Source organism: Falco punctatus, assembly GCF_963210335.1.
Source record: "Falco punctatus genome assembly, chromosome: 1".
In the NCBI taxonomy this organism is placed as follows: Eukaryota; Metazoa; Chordata; class Aves; order Falconiformes; family Falconidae; genus Falco; species Falco punctatus.
Genome location: NC_137580.1, coordinates 32,903,094 through 32,916,283, shown reverse-complemented (window position 1 = coordinate 32,916,283; position 13,190 = coordinate 32,903,094). Strand labels below are relative to the sequence as shown.

Sequence of the window (13,190 nt, the reverse complement as noted above, 5' to 3'; positions counted from 1 at the left end):
CAGTTCTCCATATTGTAGTGACATCACTTAGTTACAAAAAGGAGACTTATTATTATGACTATCACCATAGTATCTGAATACTAGAAGAGACAGAAGATTATTTGGGTATTGTAGCAGAGCTTCACTCAGCCTAGCAAGTATCAGAGCCTCAGCAGCCACTTCAAGAAATTAACAGAAGTGTCACCATTCAACCTTTATCAGAAAGGAAAACTATACCAGAATTGATGGCAATGATGGAGGTTAAAAGAAAGATTAAAAAAAAAAAAGATCAGCAGTTTTTAAATGCCAGGAATTATATATAGGTATTTTAGAGAATGTGAATTAATTCTAACAACAAGTACAGGTTCTGCAATGGTAAGTTATTTACCATCTTTTTTCCCCATACAGAAGAAAAGCCAGCAGAAAGGACGGAAATCTTGCTTAGAAAAACCGTTAACAGTCTTTGTGAATTGCAACCTTGGCGCAGCATCACCTGCACCTGAGCAAGCTAACAAAAGCATCACTTTGGGTCATGTCTGGCCACTCTGATCATGGACAGAGCAAGTTACAGATCCACTGGGAAGAAAGGATGGGAAAGGGGATACAGTAACATGTTCTCATATCAGAGTCAACACACAGCACTGTACTAGCTACTAAAAAGAAAGTTAATTTCATCCCAGCTGAAACCAGGACAAAGTTATCTAAGTCTCTGAAATTTCTGTATGGACAAATTAAAATGAAGTCTGATCAACACAGACTGGAAAGACAAGTACAAAGATGAGCTACTTCTGTGCTCCCACTCCTTATGGATACATAACGTTCTCTTCATAGAACAAAGCCAAAAAGAAAACAGGCAGCTGAGGACGACAACTAATCTGGCACGGCTGTTAGAAGACACACAGGTGCACAAATACCTTGCTTAACACACCCAAACCTCAGCTCCCAGAAGCAGTCAGGTTTCCAGAAACGCTGACACTGGACTGCCAAAACATCATTTCCAAAACAGTTCCATCAACACTGAAATTTTTGTGTTAAGTTTCCACATAGAAGACGCCACTTTGAAAGGGCTATCTGTTTCCGTAGAAGACGCCACTTTGTCTGTTAAGACAGAAACCGATATCCCTTTCAGTTTTCTTTAAAGTTGTATTTTTCCCATAGCATTTTAAGTTAAAGTGTGGCTGGCTCCGTTTTGACCAAATGTTTCACCTTACAGCCCTGACAGATGTTGTATGACACAACCTCCAAGACAAATATTTTCACTGAAAAATAGCATAGTGCTTTCCTCACTATTCACACCTAAAGAATCAGAAAAAGAGAAACCAGAGTGAAACACTAGGACTCAAATGAAAAACAAGTTTTTCAGGAGGGCTTTCATTACTATACTTTCGAGCAAGTATAATTTCTAAGTTGTATGTATCTTCTGGGACCTCTGTAGCCATCAAATGGAAAAATGTGAGATTCAGCGTTTAACATGAATTCAAAGGTTATTAGATTATCACAAGATTGTTTGCCTTCTCTCTCTGTTCTTCTCCCTATTTCCCCTATTTTTTATCCATCTCTTTCCCTTTTGTTATTGTCCTTTTATTCCTACTGCATTTAGTTTTCATTCATCTCCCTACACAACATTTTATCATCATTTACCACGATCCTCTCAAAAGAACATTAGCAATGCCAGACCGTCATATAGTCTGCGCTATCTTTGTAACAAATTTACATGTCTACAGAACCATTTTACTAATAAAACAAATAAATTATTAGTCTAATGTTTTAGAAAGCTTTCCATTAAACTGAATACAGAAGGTTGGCAGTTCAAAACTCCCAAATTTCTACCATAATCGCACATACACAAAAACCCCACAAATGTGCAGTGTCACTTAGCAGTGCGTCATGGGGAACAGTGTCCCTTATCCTCTTTCCTTTCCTCTCCTTGTGCAGGTACGTGCTTCTTTGCAGCCCAGTGGTGGATGAGATAAGGGAACTGATTCCAGCTGGAACTACACTTCCCTTCTTCCCCATTTTTGTGGATGTTGCCCTGGACCATATTCAGTCATGAACTGTTCCCTCCCAATACCTGTACGAGGTAAGCTGATGAGACATTCTCCACTTTCCTTGAAGCCAGAGAGGACAAGCCCTCAGCAGGGCTCAAAAGGTGACTAATGACATGAAATTCTCATAATGCAAACAAAAGCTACATAAGTTTGGCTGCACTCTAATTTCTTGTGAGCCTAAGCTTGAATATCTTTCACAGTTTAGCCAGCTGCTAGCAGAAGTGCGAATCTGAACTGTATTAACACTCTATTTCATCACCGTTTATAATTAGGTGCTCAAAATTTATCACATATACATGAGAGCAGACAGCTGTGGGGGAAAAGATGGTTCATTTACATTTAAGTACTGCAATTTCATTTCAGGAAAAAAACACGCCAGACCATGACATTATAAAAGAATCCTTTCCCTCATACATATTAATTCTGTTTTGAAAGCATTCATTTCTTTAAACCAACCACAACTTTCAGTTTCAATGAGTTTTTATATCATAATTTCATTAACTTACAGGTAGTCTAATATTTTTTTCTTATTACATCTTAGTAATTCTCTAAATTCAGCATGACAATTAAAATTTTAAGATTAATTACACACAGACAGTAAGTTTTCAAAAGGATAATTCTTAATTTAAGAAAGAATTCTATCAACTACCATCAAAAAATTATTCAAAACATAACAGTTGAATGATTTACTGCAGCAGACGCATTAGGTTACATTTTAACATGCAAACTGTTATTTTCAATTTAATCATGGACTGTAACATATTCAGTGACATCTGAATATGTCTGAGTAAGACTTAAAATATCTAAATTTTAAAAAAAATATTCCATGATGAAAACATTTTTTGCCTAATCTTTATAAACTCATGCTAAATTATTATTACTGAGCCAAAGACACTGAAGATAAACATCTTCCGCTACACTTTGCTATCCCATCTCTGAAGGGATAAAAATCTAGATGCCAGTTTTGAAACAGCTTCCAAGCTAAAATGACTAACCAGTTCCAACTAAAAAAAACAACTATAAAATTAAATTCACCTATGATCATTTACAGCCATCTGCTCAGAACAATTTTCTCACCAGTGAAAGCCTTATTTCCATATGGTCTCAAAGTTGAAAAATTGCTCTTTATTATTACTCTACCTAAACTACAAATGGAAGTCTGTTATAGTAAACTTACAGACAGTAAACTTTCTGGTAAGCTGAACATTTCCTGAAATCTTGTTTCTTTCTACCGAATTCCAGAGGGGGTAAATCCTATTACACTGAACAGTCACTGAACAGCACAGGTTAATTTAATGGAAAACACTCAGAAATAAGTCTTTACCATCTGTTTTCACATCTATTGGCATATCAAAGAACGATTCACACTTGTATCATAAAAAAATGCGTAAGTGATTTAAATAGGTGTGTTCTTTGACAAATACAGCATGCATCTGTTTGACTTTCTTCACCTTTTACCTTAAACAGGAAGTTCTCATTCTCTAATGTAATGCTCATCCCTGTAGTTGAAACCACCATGGTTTAAAAAGAGGATATGTACAAAGTTTATTACATAAATGATTCCTTACAATGTGAAAGCGAAGCTCTTCAGTAGTTCCAAATTGCCTCTGTACAGCCAGTGATCTTAACACTATTTCCCTTACTAATAGTTCCTCATACCCAGCTACCTTCCCTCTCAAATTGTCCAACTGATGAACATAAAGATGAACTCAGAACAAATGCTCCCAGCCAGGACTTCACCTGAATTTTTTGCTACAACTGGAGAAGGCCTTCTGCACTTGAAAGCTTGTCTTCTCTCCCTCCAAAAACTATGTCTCAGCAACATGCTTTAACTTACTTCTCATTTCTTAAAATAAAAGATTTATGGTCTTAGATTAGCCATATAGAAAGATGACTTTAAAGAACTCTAACGTACACAGGGAAAGGAAGAAAAGTTTATAAATGTCAACAAAAGATCAAGCAGATCAACATAGCCAAGCAGCACAAGTGAAAATAAATGAGTGGGAAAAGCAGTTACTACGACATTAAGAAACCCTACAAACCATAGTGATAACATACACTATGACATACACTAATTCTCAGTAGGAGCTACTGCAGGGAGGTACAACACAGAGTAGTTATAAAGGGAATTACCTTACATACATCTATACAGAAGCTATCTGTTACAGCTGGCACCTCCAGGAGTAATGTGTTGTTACAGTGACCAGCAGCAGAAAGATCAGAAGAGGGAAAACAGGTGAAGAGTTAAGAACAAGAGATAAAATACTCTGCAATACTCAACACATTGGAACATCAGAGCTGCCACTACAGTCCCAACAATCATTAAAAGGAAGCACCATTCATATTATTTACTCTGTTACTCACAGGGGAAAAAAACCAAACCCATATTACTATTTCTTATATAGTGATTTTGTTGTATAGAAGCAGGAGGGTTCTAAAAACAGAATGATAAATGGGGGGAAATCCCAACTGTCAGCATGTGGCCCAACTCTTAACTCACAGATCATCTAGAAGTTTTACTCTATTCCAGTAATTTCATTTATACACTTCAAATATCATGGCTTAATTTTCATCTCTTCCAAAGACATGAGTTAACAGGCTCGAAGTTCAACATTCCATAGCATAGCTGTGTTCCCTTCTTTCAACACATACTAATTTAGAACAGTTAAAAATATATTACACATCATTTACAAATAAACATCCACATAAGTGCCTTTAAAGCATAATACCTTAGTTAAAAACAGAACTAAATGGGCTTTTCTCTGAAAAATAACTGAGGTTACCAACCTGAAATCACCTTTATTGTTCACCACCCTCTCTGGAGGGCAGTACTGTGCAGAACTTTCTAACACCACAATGTCTACTGTCCTTGTGTTATTCCCACGTCTGGTTTGTACATGGCAGCCCCAGTTTCCTGTGGAGCCAGCCTGAATGTTTGAGATTGTCAGTGCACTGGGAAGATAAAACAAACAAAACCTGACAGTCCTTCTTGCAATAAATTTTAGATTAACTTTTACCAAAAGATTAATAAAATACAGAAAGTCAACGGAAGAAACAACCAACTACATTCAACTGTGAGTGATCTTACAAAACTAGAACTATCTATGAATCAATGTACTGTAATTTACTTACAGGGAAAATAATTTTTCACTAAATTTTCACGTGTACAAAAAGAAATATTTTTCTTTTTGCAAATGTCTAGAGGGTAACACAACATCACAGGCAGAACACTTCAAACACTAAATCAACACTCCTGTGAAACTCCATTTGGTCTTTGTTCACAGGAAATCCTCCAGACACACATTTTTAATAGCAATGGTTATATCCACGTTCTTTTGTCAGATCTGTGATGTTCTTGGATAGCAAACTTCAAGTGCACAATTAAAGTATCAGGAATAATGTGAACAACTAAAAGAAGCTGCAGAAGGGAAACAAGCGTTTGACTTTATAAACAAGAAATTAACTCAGCATCAAAGCCAGAAGTCAGACCTTTTCAGAAAGTCCCAGTACAGTGAGCCAGCTGTCATGACTACCAGGGAAAAATGCAAGCTATTCATCAGCACCGATACTCTTTTTCATTTACTTTCTTCTTTACACAGGATTACAGCTCATAAACACGAGAGAAATAATTTACTAGCCTTCTAGCTCTCGATTTTGACAAGGTAAGAAGGAAAAAGAACACCCATTGGAAAAAAGTTCCTTGACTTCAGAAAGCAGAGGCAAGAAGTCCAAATTCCCCAGGCGTTACCATTGCTCTTCAACGCAAAATCTGTATAGTTGTTCTAGAAAGGCTAAACTAAAATAGTTTCCCAAATGCTAATTTGTGATTAAGTTAGAAGGCCTAATTTACTAATACAATTACAGGATATTTAAGCAGTAGATGTTGAATGAGTCAAAAATCTGCTGCAGGCAGTATAGATTATACTTATAGATCTCTGCTGCAGAACTTCAGTATTACCATCTGTGGTATGCTCAAAAGGAAGAGGAAAGAATCTATGAGTAGTTCACTTAAATGCCTTGTTTTCATAATTTTAATGTTTCAAGAAAACAAATGTATCCTGCCACAAACATATTTTACATGAACTGCATCAGGTAATCTTTGGGAGATAATTAAAATCCAACTGCAACAGTCTTGGGCAACCTGCTCTAACAAATCCCGTTTTAAGCAGGTAGCTTTCATTAATCAAATCTCTAGAACTCCCTTCTCACACCTGACACTGACAGTGACCAAACACAGGTAATTTAAGACATGTGTCAAGTTACAGATTACTTCCCTGCTTGGGATGTTTCTGTCTATATATGTCCACTCAGCAAGGACATTGAGGGCCTTACTGGTTATGGAAATAGTCGTGAAATCAGAGAAGAAAATAAGGAGTGGGAAACACATTTTCTCTTCATGGATTCACCTTGCAATCAGTGAGCAGTTATGGATCATGTTTTTTTCAACAAAAATACCCTGGGACTCATCAGTTTCCACTATCTTTCCATCCTGATACCACAAGACTTGCATGTCTTGATCAATATATGAAGCCATACATTGGAAGGGTAGACTATCTCCTTCAAAGACAACCTGACGCTGAGATGGAGTCATATAGAAAGATGGTAATTCAAGTGGCGGTTCTAGAATTCAAACAAAAGCACAATTAATAGCAAGGATCTGTTACATACATGATTTTCAAAAAGAGTACAAAAATATACTATCAGTTATTAGTATCACATCCCTGTAAGCTGCATCTTGCAAGATTCATACAAAAACTACATTTAATGCATCAGGTATTGAAAAACACAAATTCTCATATTATTTTTTACGATGTGTATTCCTTTAATGTAATACATTTCAAAAATATTTTGCTAGCCCACATCCAAAAGAGTGAAAAACATGAGCTTGAATGAAAAATATATTTATGCATTTCACTTCTTCACAATTTCTCACTATTAAGATTTTGAAATCACAACTACTTATGTTTTATTATTTTGACAGAGTAACTCTAATACAACGAAGTTGTTAAGCAAGTTGGTCGTGGTTTCGTCACAAGAAGACTAATCAGCAACAGAATCGCCATGTAGGAGAGTTCAGTCACAAAATGAAGACCTTTTAACTTCAGAAATTTGGGCTTGGAATCATTTGCAAGACTATGAATAGCTAGACTTTGGAAACAATTACCAGTTTCTGATTCATCTTGTGAAGTTGAGGTAAAAATCCCTGAAAAACATGGATTAGCAGGAAAAAGGAGTTTATGTCCAGAGCATGCTACTGATCCTTAGTTTCTACAGACTGACATCCACAGTCATCAACTTATCATTTCTTTCCAAAGGCAAACACCATTGAATTGCAACTAAAGATCAGCCTTTGAAAAAGAATCACTATTACCACTATCATACAAGTGCTGAATTTCAGGGAAACAAAACAAAGCAAAAAAGTCTGTTCATTAATATTAACAGAATCTGGAATGCATTAGAAAACAAGTGTCAGTTGTGAAGAGTGCTTACCGCAGGTTAGAAGCTCCTGCTTAACACCCGTCACTGTCTGCGACTGAAGTGACTTGGGATAGGCACATTTAGTTTCACGTACAGTTATATTTCTTTCTTTTAACCACTGATGCATCCACAGTATGTTGCAATCGCAAAGAAGATAATCAGTCTGAAATTCTCTGCAACACAAACCAGGTATGCAGTGTGACAAAACGCAACACTTGAAGGTATGAAAACTTGACATCAACAGCTATGCAGTGCCCTTCTTTGTCACAAATACACAGACAACAAGCAGTCAAACCCTGAAATACAGTGGAGCTGCCTACCCCTACATACTGGAAGATAATCTAATCCTCTGTAAACTGTGCTCTAAGAACAAAAGTACACGGTCCCCAAGAAAAGGAATCCTCTCCATAAACACGAGGAACATCTAATACCCATGCATGAAAAAATTTCTAGTAATTTCTTTCATGGAAGGAATTCGCATAATTTAAGTCAGCAATAACAAGGAAATACTTGAATATGCATCACCATAACTTAAGAACACACCTGACTGCTTCATTTTAGCAATCAAATGCTTTAACAGAAAAATCAATAGAAATATAAAAATAGACTCCCACCCCTTTCTCTTTTCAGACCCACTATTCACACAAATTAAATGATATTTTTATTCTACTTTATACGAAAATCACATAAGGCTTTTCACTGATTCATAAAGTCTTCTCTGTATAATTTAATACTTTCTACTAAAAGACATACCAAATCCCCCCACAGGTGACTGTTGTAAGCTAAACTGAAACAGACCATAAATATTTTATCTGTTTAGAAACAGTTAAAAATGTATCAAAACATATTGCTGTGTTTACACTGTATTTTACCTTTAGTGAAAACATTTTTTTTTCTTTTTGCAAATGTCTAGAGGGTAACACAACATCACAGGCAGAACACTTCAAACACTAAATCAACACTCCTGTGAAACTCCATTTGGTCTTTGTTCACAGGAAATCCTCCAGACACACATTTTTAATAGCAATGGTTATATCCACGTTCTTTTGTCAGATCTGTGATGTTCTTGGATAGCAAACTTCAAGTGCACAATTAAAGTATCAGGAATAATGTGAACAACTAAAAGAAGCTGCAGAAGGGAAACAAGCGTTTGACTTTATAAACAAGAAATTAACTCAGCATCAAAGCCAGAAGTCAGACCTTTTCAGAAAGTCCCAGTACAGTGAGCCAGCTGTCATGACTACCAGGGAAAAATGCAAGCTATTCATCAGCACCGATACTCTTTTTCATTTACTTTCTTCTTTACACAGGATTACAGCTCTTATGCAATTTAAGGAGAGAAAAATACCATGAGGTTGTGATGTACTCACTGATGTGTGTAACAGAACTAATACTGCTCTTCAAGGACTAAGATCTTCCTTAAAAGTCTTTGTTCCCTTTGTTAAAAAAGGTGTAAAGCACTAATCGTTTAATAAAAGTAATAAATTATGCATACAGAATAGAACTTTCTGAAGCCCAGATACCAGTATAGATTTGTTCTCTCGGAACTATGTAACCAATACCAAGCATCTTTTGAAGGAAGTTGTATGAACACTAAATTTCTGTACATACATTTCCCATGTACTTATTCAGACAAAGAAACCATTCTTATGACATTTAAAAGTAAAAATGCAAAACCACAGTACAAGCAAGCATACATAAAATGTTTTTTAGGAACAAAAATAACTACACAAATTAAGATTAGATACAATAAGTACTTACAGAGACTTTAGCGAACCTAGATGATCAAATGTTCCCCGTGTAAGTGTAGAAAACAGATTTCCAGAAAGATTCCTAAGAAATAAAAGCATTACGTTTTGAACTCATGCTCAAGCAACTGACATTTGCATTATAAAAAAAATTCCCTTTTCAAGATAACATTATTTTAAAACCTCCAAGATACTATTATGACGCTGTGTCATAGTTCACCAGACTAAGAATAATAATCAGGTCTGATAGACCCGATTTACAAGAATCAAGAATTCCAAAATAAAGCATGCCCCATACTTCTGAATAATTTTAAGACTGGGAATAAGGATTGAAAGTAAATACTTTCTTTTGTATTTAAAGCAACAACTAGCACACGCCGAGCATAAATTTCATTAAGTTTAACATTAACTTTGCTGTTCACAGTGAATTGATGTGTTGATACTAACATCCTAAAAAGAAGCACGTTAGATCTAGCAGAATGGTTTTTTAAAATATTATACATCCCACTTTCCCTGTATCAGTGAAAGCACTGCATAAGAAGCTAATGACCAGGGCAAAGAAACATTCCATAATCTTGTATGTTATTTTCTTAAAGTAAATTACAAACTACAAAACATGCAAGAAAGCCAGCAAAACACAACCACACTGACACTACGGTAGATGGCATAGATATTAAGATTCCATAACTGTAAAATATTTTTCTAGGAAAGCTAATTTGTACAGTCCGCTAGTCATCATCCCCCTCGCTATACCTTTAAGAACCTGGAAAATCACTACTAAGCAGACAGAGCACTGAGTAGCATGCCTTTGGCTGCCCCCACTGCCCTTTATTTTTAAGCTTGCTACCAAGTAACAAACCACAATCACAGCCACATTGCATGTTTTTCCAAGTGCATACTTAAAGCACTCCCACTGAAACAAAGAATGTTACATAAAACTAAAACTTAAGAAGTGAAATTATATACAACAAATTATACTTACAATCTAATCAGATTTACAAGTCCTCTAAATATATCTGCATTCAGGCAGCCTATTCTGTTATTAGTTAAGTCTCTATAAATAGGAAAAAGCAAAAATTGGAGTAAATTGGTTTATTACCAAATGATATACAGCCTGCAAACAGAAGTATTTAAACTAAAATTAATGAGTAACAGTTTGCATCATATATACGCTTAGGTTTTTTTCAAGAAACCCAACAAGTACTGCTATAATGGCATACACACACACACACCACCCTCATTCCATTTCCAAAGCAATAATAGTTTGCCCATACACTGTTAAATGAACCCAGCCTTACCACTAAATCCCCTTAGAAAAGGATTAGCTTACATCACTACAAAGTACATTATTTCACATTTGTACAGTATATTCATCATATTCGTTACATCGCTCAATTTTTTGATGTGCCAGAGACACCTATACTAGTGTGTTTATTGTACATAAGTAGGACCACTTCTATATTTATACTTACATAAAGATTTAAATATTATACAATATAGGTATTAAATTGAATTGCCAAAAATCTTAAAGGAACAAAAAATTAAGCTTGCGAGTAGTAACGGTCCAGACTTGGTCCTTCAGCTTTATTTTTAAGGTTTTCAAAAGTTTTGCTTTTCTTTGAAAATTTGGGAAAAAAAAGTCAAAAATTACCACCAAAATTTCCTTTTAAGTGAGCCAGATTATCTGACCTGTGACAAATGAACATACTACAAAAATGTAAAGAAAGCTGTATGCTGACTAAAGGCGGGGGGAGGGGGGGGAGGGGGGGCAGGCTGGGTGTGTGTCTGCCTGTCTGTGTGTAGCACTGAAATCACTAAGACCTAAAAGCTCCCCCAGATATTCTGAAAATCTGAAGAGATTTTTCTGAAGAGAGGCCATCATGCTGAGGTCTTGTTTGTCAAATTTCATCTGGGACAGAATTTTTACACCCAAGGTATAAATGCCAAAAAAACGTGTTAATGGGAATGTTGGCACAACCTCCAATAAATAAAGCAGCATTAGCAGTGCTGTAACTTCAGTGTAGTATTAATAGCAAGGGACTCTCTGTTCCAGTAAGACCTTTGGGGAAAAAAAAACCAAAACTGTGAGGAGTTTAACATTTAACAAAACATGACTTCATGGCATCAAAGCCCTGAACGAACATTCATCCAGTGATGTTTCAAGCCACTGAAATACAAAGAGGGAGGAATAATACAACAGACTGTCAGTAAGAACAAGGGAGACTGCCAAGCCACAGGCAGTGGATGTTCTTCAGTCATAAGACTAAAAGCAGACTTTGTGTCATACATAAATACATGTGTGTGTGTGTATAAATTTAGACAACAAGTATTCAACTTTTAATATATAATAGCCTTGCTGTCTAAATTTCCAGAAGCTAAGACTAACTCTACTTTCAGGGGTTTTTTTGTTTATTTAAAATGACTAGCTAGATATACTACTTACAGTCTTTTCAGAGATGAAAGTCCCAGAAAAGCTCCTGGATCTATAGTACTAATAAGGTTGTTCTTAAGGTCCCTGTGGAGAAAAATCAAGACATTTAGCACAAACTACCCTTTAAAACAGATATACATGCATGAAGATAGACTTGTCTCAGCTTGTTTGAAAACTGTCCAAAAGCCCTGTACCACATATGTTAGAGAAAGTAGAAATAGCATCTTTAAAAATTTGAAAAATCTTATTTTAACTAGAAAGAATAGAAACAGCATGTGTATTCCTTTAAATATTCTATCAGTTCCTATCACATGAAGAGGTATAGAGTCAAAGACACTTTGCCACATTATCCAAATAGATTACAGCTGCTCAAGGTGTAGTATTTGCTCATTACACAGTACAATACTATTTAGGCACAGTGTTTTCCTGTCCTACCAAAAGCAACAAAACAAGATTCTAAAAATACACCAAAGACACAACACTGAAAGTCTCCACCAACATTAGCAGTACAGAAGCAAAGCCAGAATCCCAAATAATGCTGGTGAAAAAATTCAGAGCACAGGTTTTGAAAACTTAAGTTTCCAGAACAGGAGATTATAAGGAGAAATGTAAAGTAACTATTGCATTAAACTGCTTTATTAATTGTACAAGCGATAAAGAAGTCTTAACTCCTAACATGAGATGTTTTGCAGATACATCTTAATTTGAAAGGCCACAGAAAGCATCTGGCAGCATCTACACACTTCTGAACAAACTTTATGACTGCATGAATGCAAAAATTATTTCTACCTCCTTATTCATCCCAAATCTTTACTACACTACTATCCGAAACTTCATAGGCAGGCACTTACTACTACAATAAAAATTTTCTCGCTCCTTGGCAATATCTGAAAATACTGAATTTGAGAGGAAATTCAGTAATTTCAATTAAAAGCAATGTTTTAGTAAGCAAGAGTAGGAAAAACATCCCTAAGTCTACCACAACTTTAATAATACTGCCTGAAAGAACAGTACACTTACCATCACACAGATATACATGATCAAAAATACAAATTCATCCCGAGATTTTACAATAGCATTTCCTACAGCCAGATGAACTCGTATTGCTGCAACAGTGTCATGGCACATGGATCATGCTTCAATTTAAATACTTGAAATATCGAAAATTAATTTACTGTACTGAAAGGTAAATTTAAAGTAAAACTGTGACACATACACGCTTCTCTTACCAGTTTTATTTTCTTGCCCTGTATGGTGGCAGGGACTGCCAACTACTTCCAAAGAAGTATTCAGAAGCCTGAAGAACTGCAATGTTTGTAAGCCTCTTTCAGCAGGCTATAAACACAGTACCAAGACCACGACAAACCTGAGAATACTCAACGTTATTCATCACTTATTTACCATCAGTCTTTGGAACAGGGAAGAAAAATGATACTTACTGTTCGTATTTTAAATTTCAGTTTAAAATCATATAACTCCCACCGAGAATCTCCCTATGGAAAACAC

The 13,190-nt window shown here is 35.7% G+C and overlaps 1 protein-coding gene across 1 annotated transcript in view; it reads right to left on the bottom strand.

Moving 5' to 3' along the window:
• The window catches only part of ADGRA3 (adhesion G protein-coupled receptor A3), a 57,759-nt gene that overhangs the window by 23,004 nt on the left and 21,565 nt on the right, over positions 1-13,190 (bottom strand). The window contains exons 3-8 of the mRNA XM_080371456.1: positions 11,697-11,768; positions 10,236-10,307; positions 9,267-9,338; positions 7,518-7,678; positions 6,434-6,647; positions 4,815-4,979 (exon numbers count right to left, since the gene is read on the bottom strand). Coding sequence (XP_080227582.1) covers positions 4,815-4,979; positions 6,434-6,647; positions 7,518-7,678; positions 9,267-9,338; positions 10,236-10,307; positions 11,697-11,768 — 756 coding nt within the window. The remainder of the gene's footprint in view (positions 1-4,814; positions 4,980-6,433; positions 6,648-7,517; positions 7,679-9,266; positions 9,339-10,235; positions 10,308-11,696; positions 11,769-13,190) is intronic.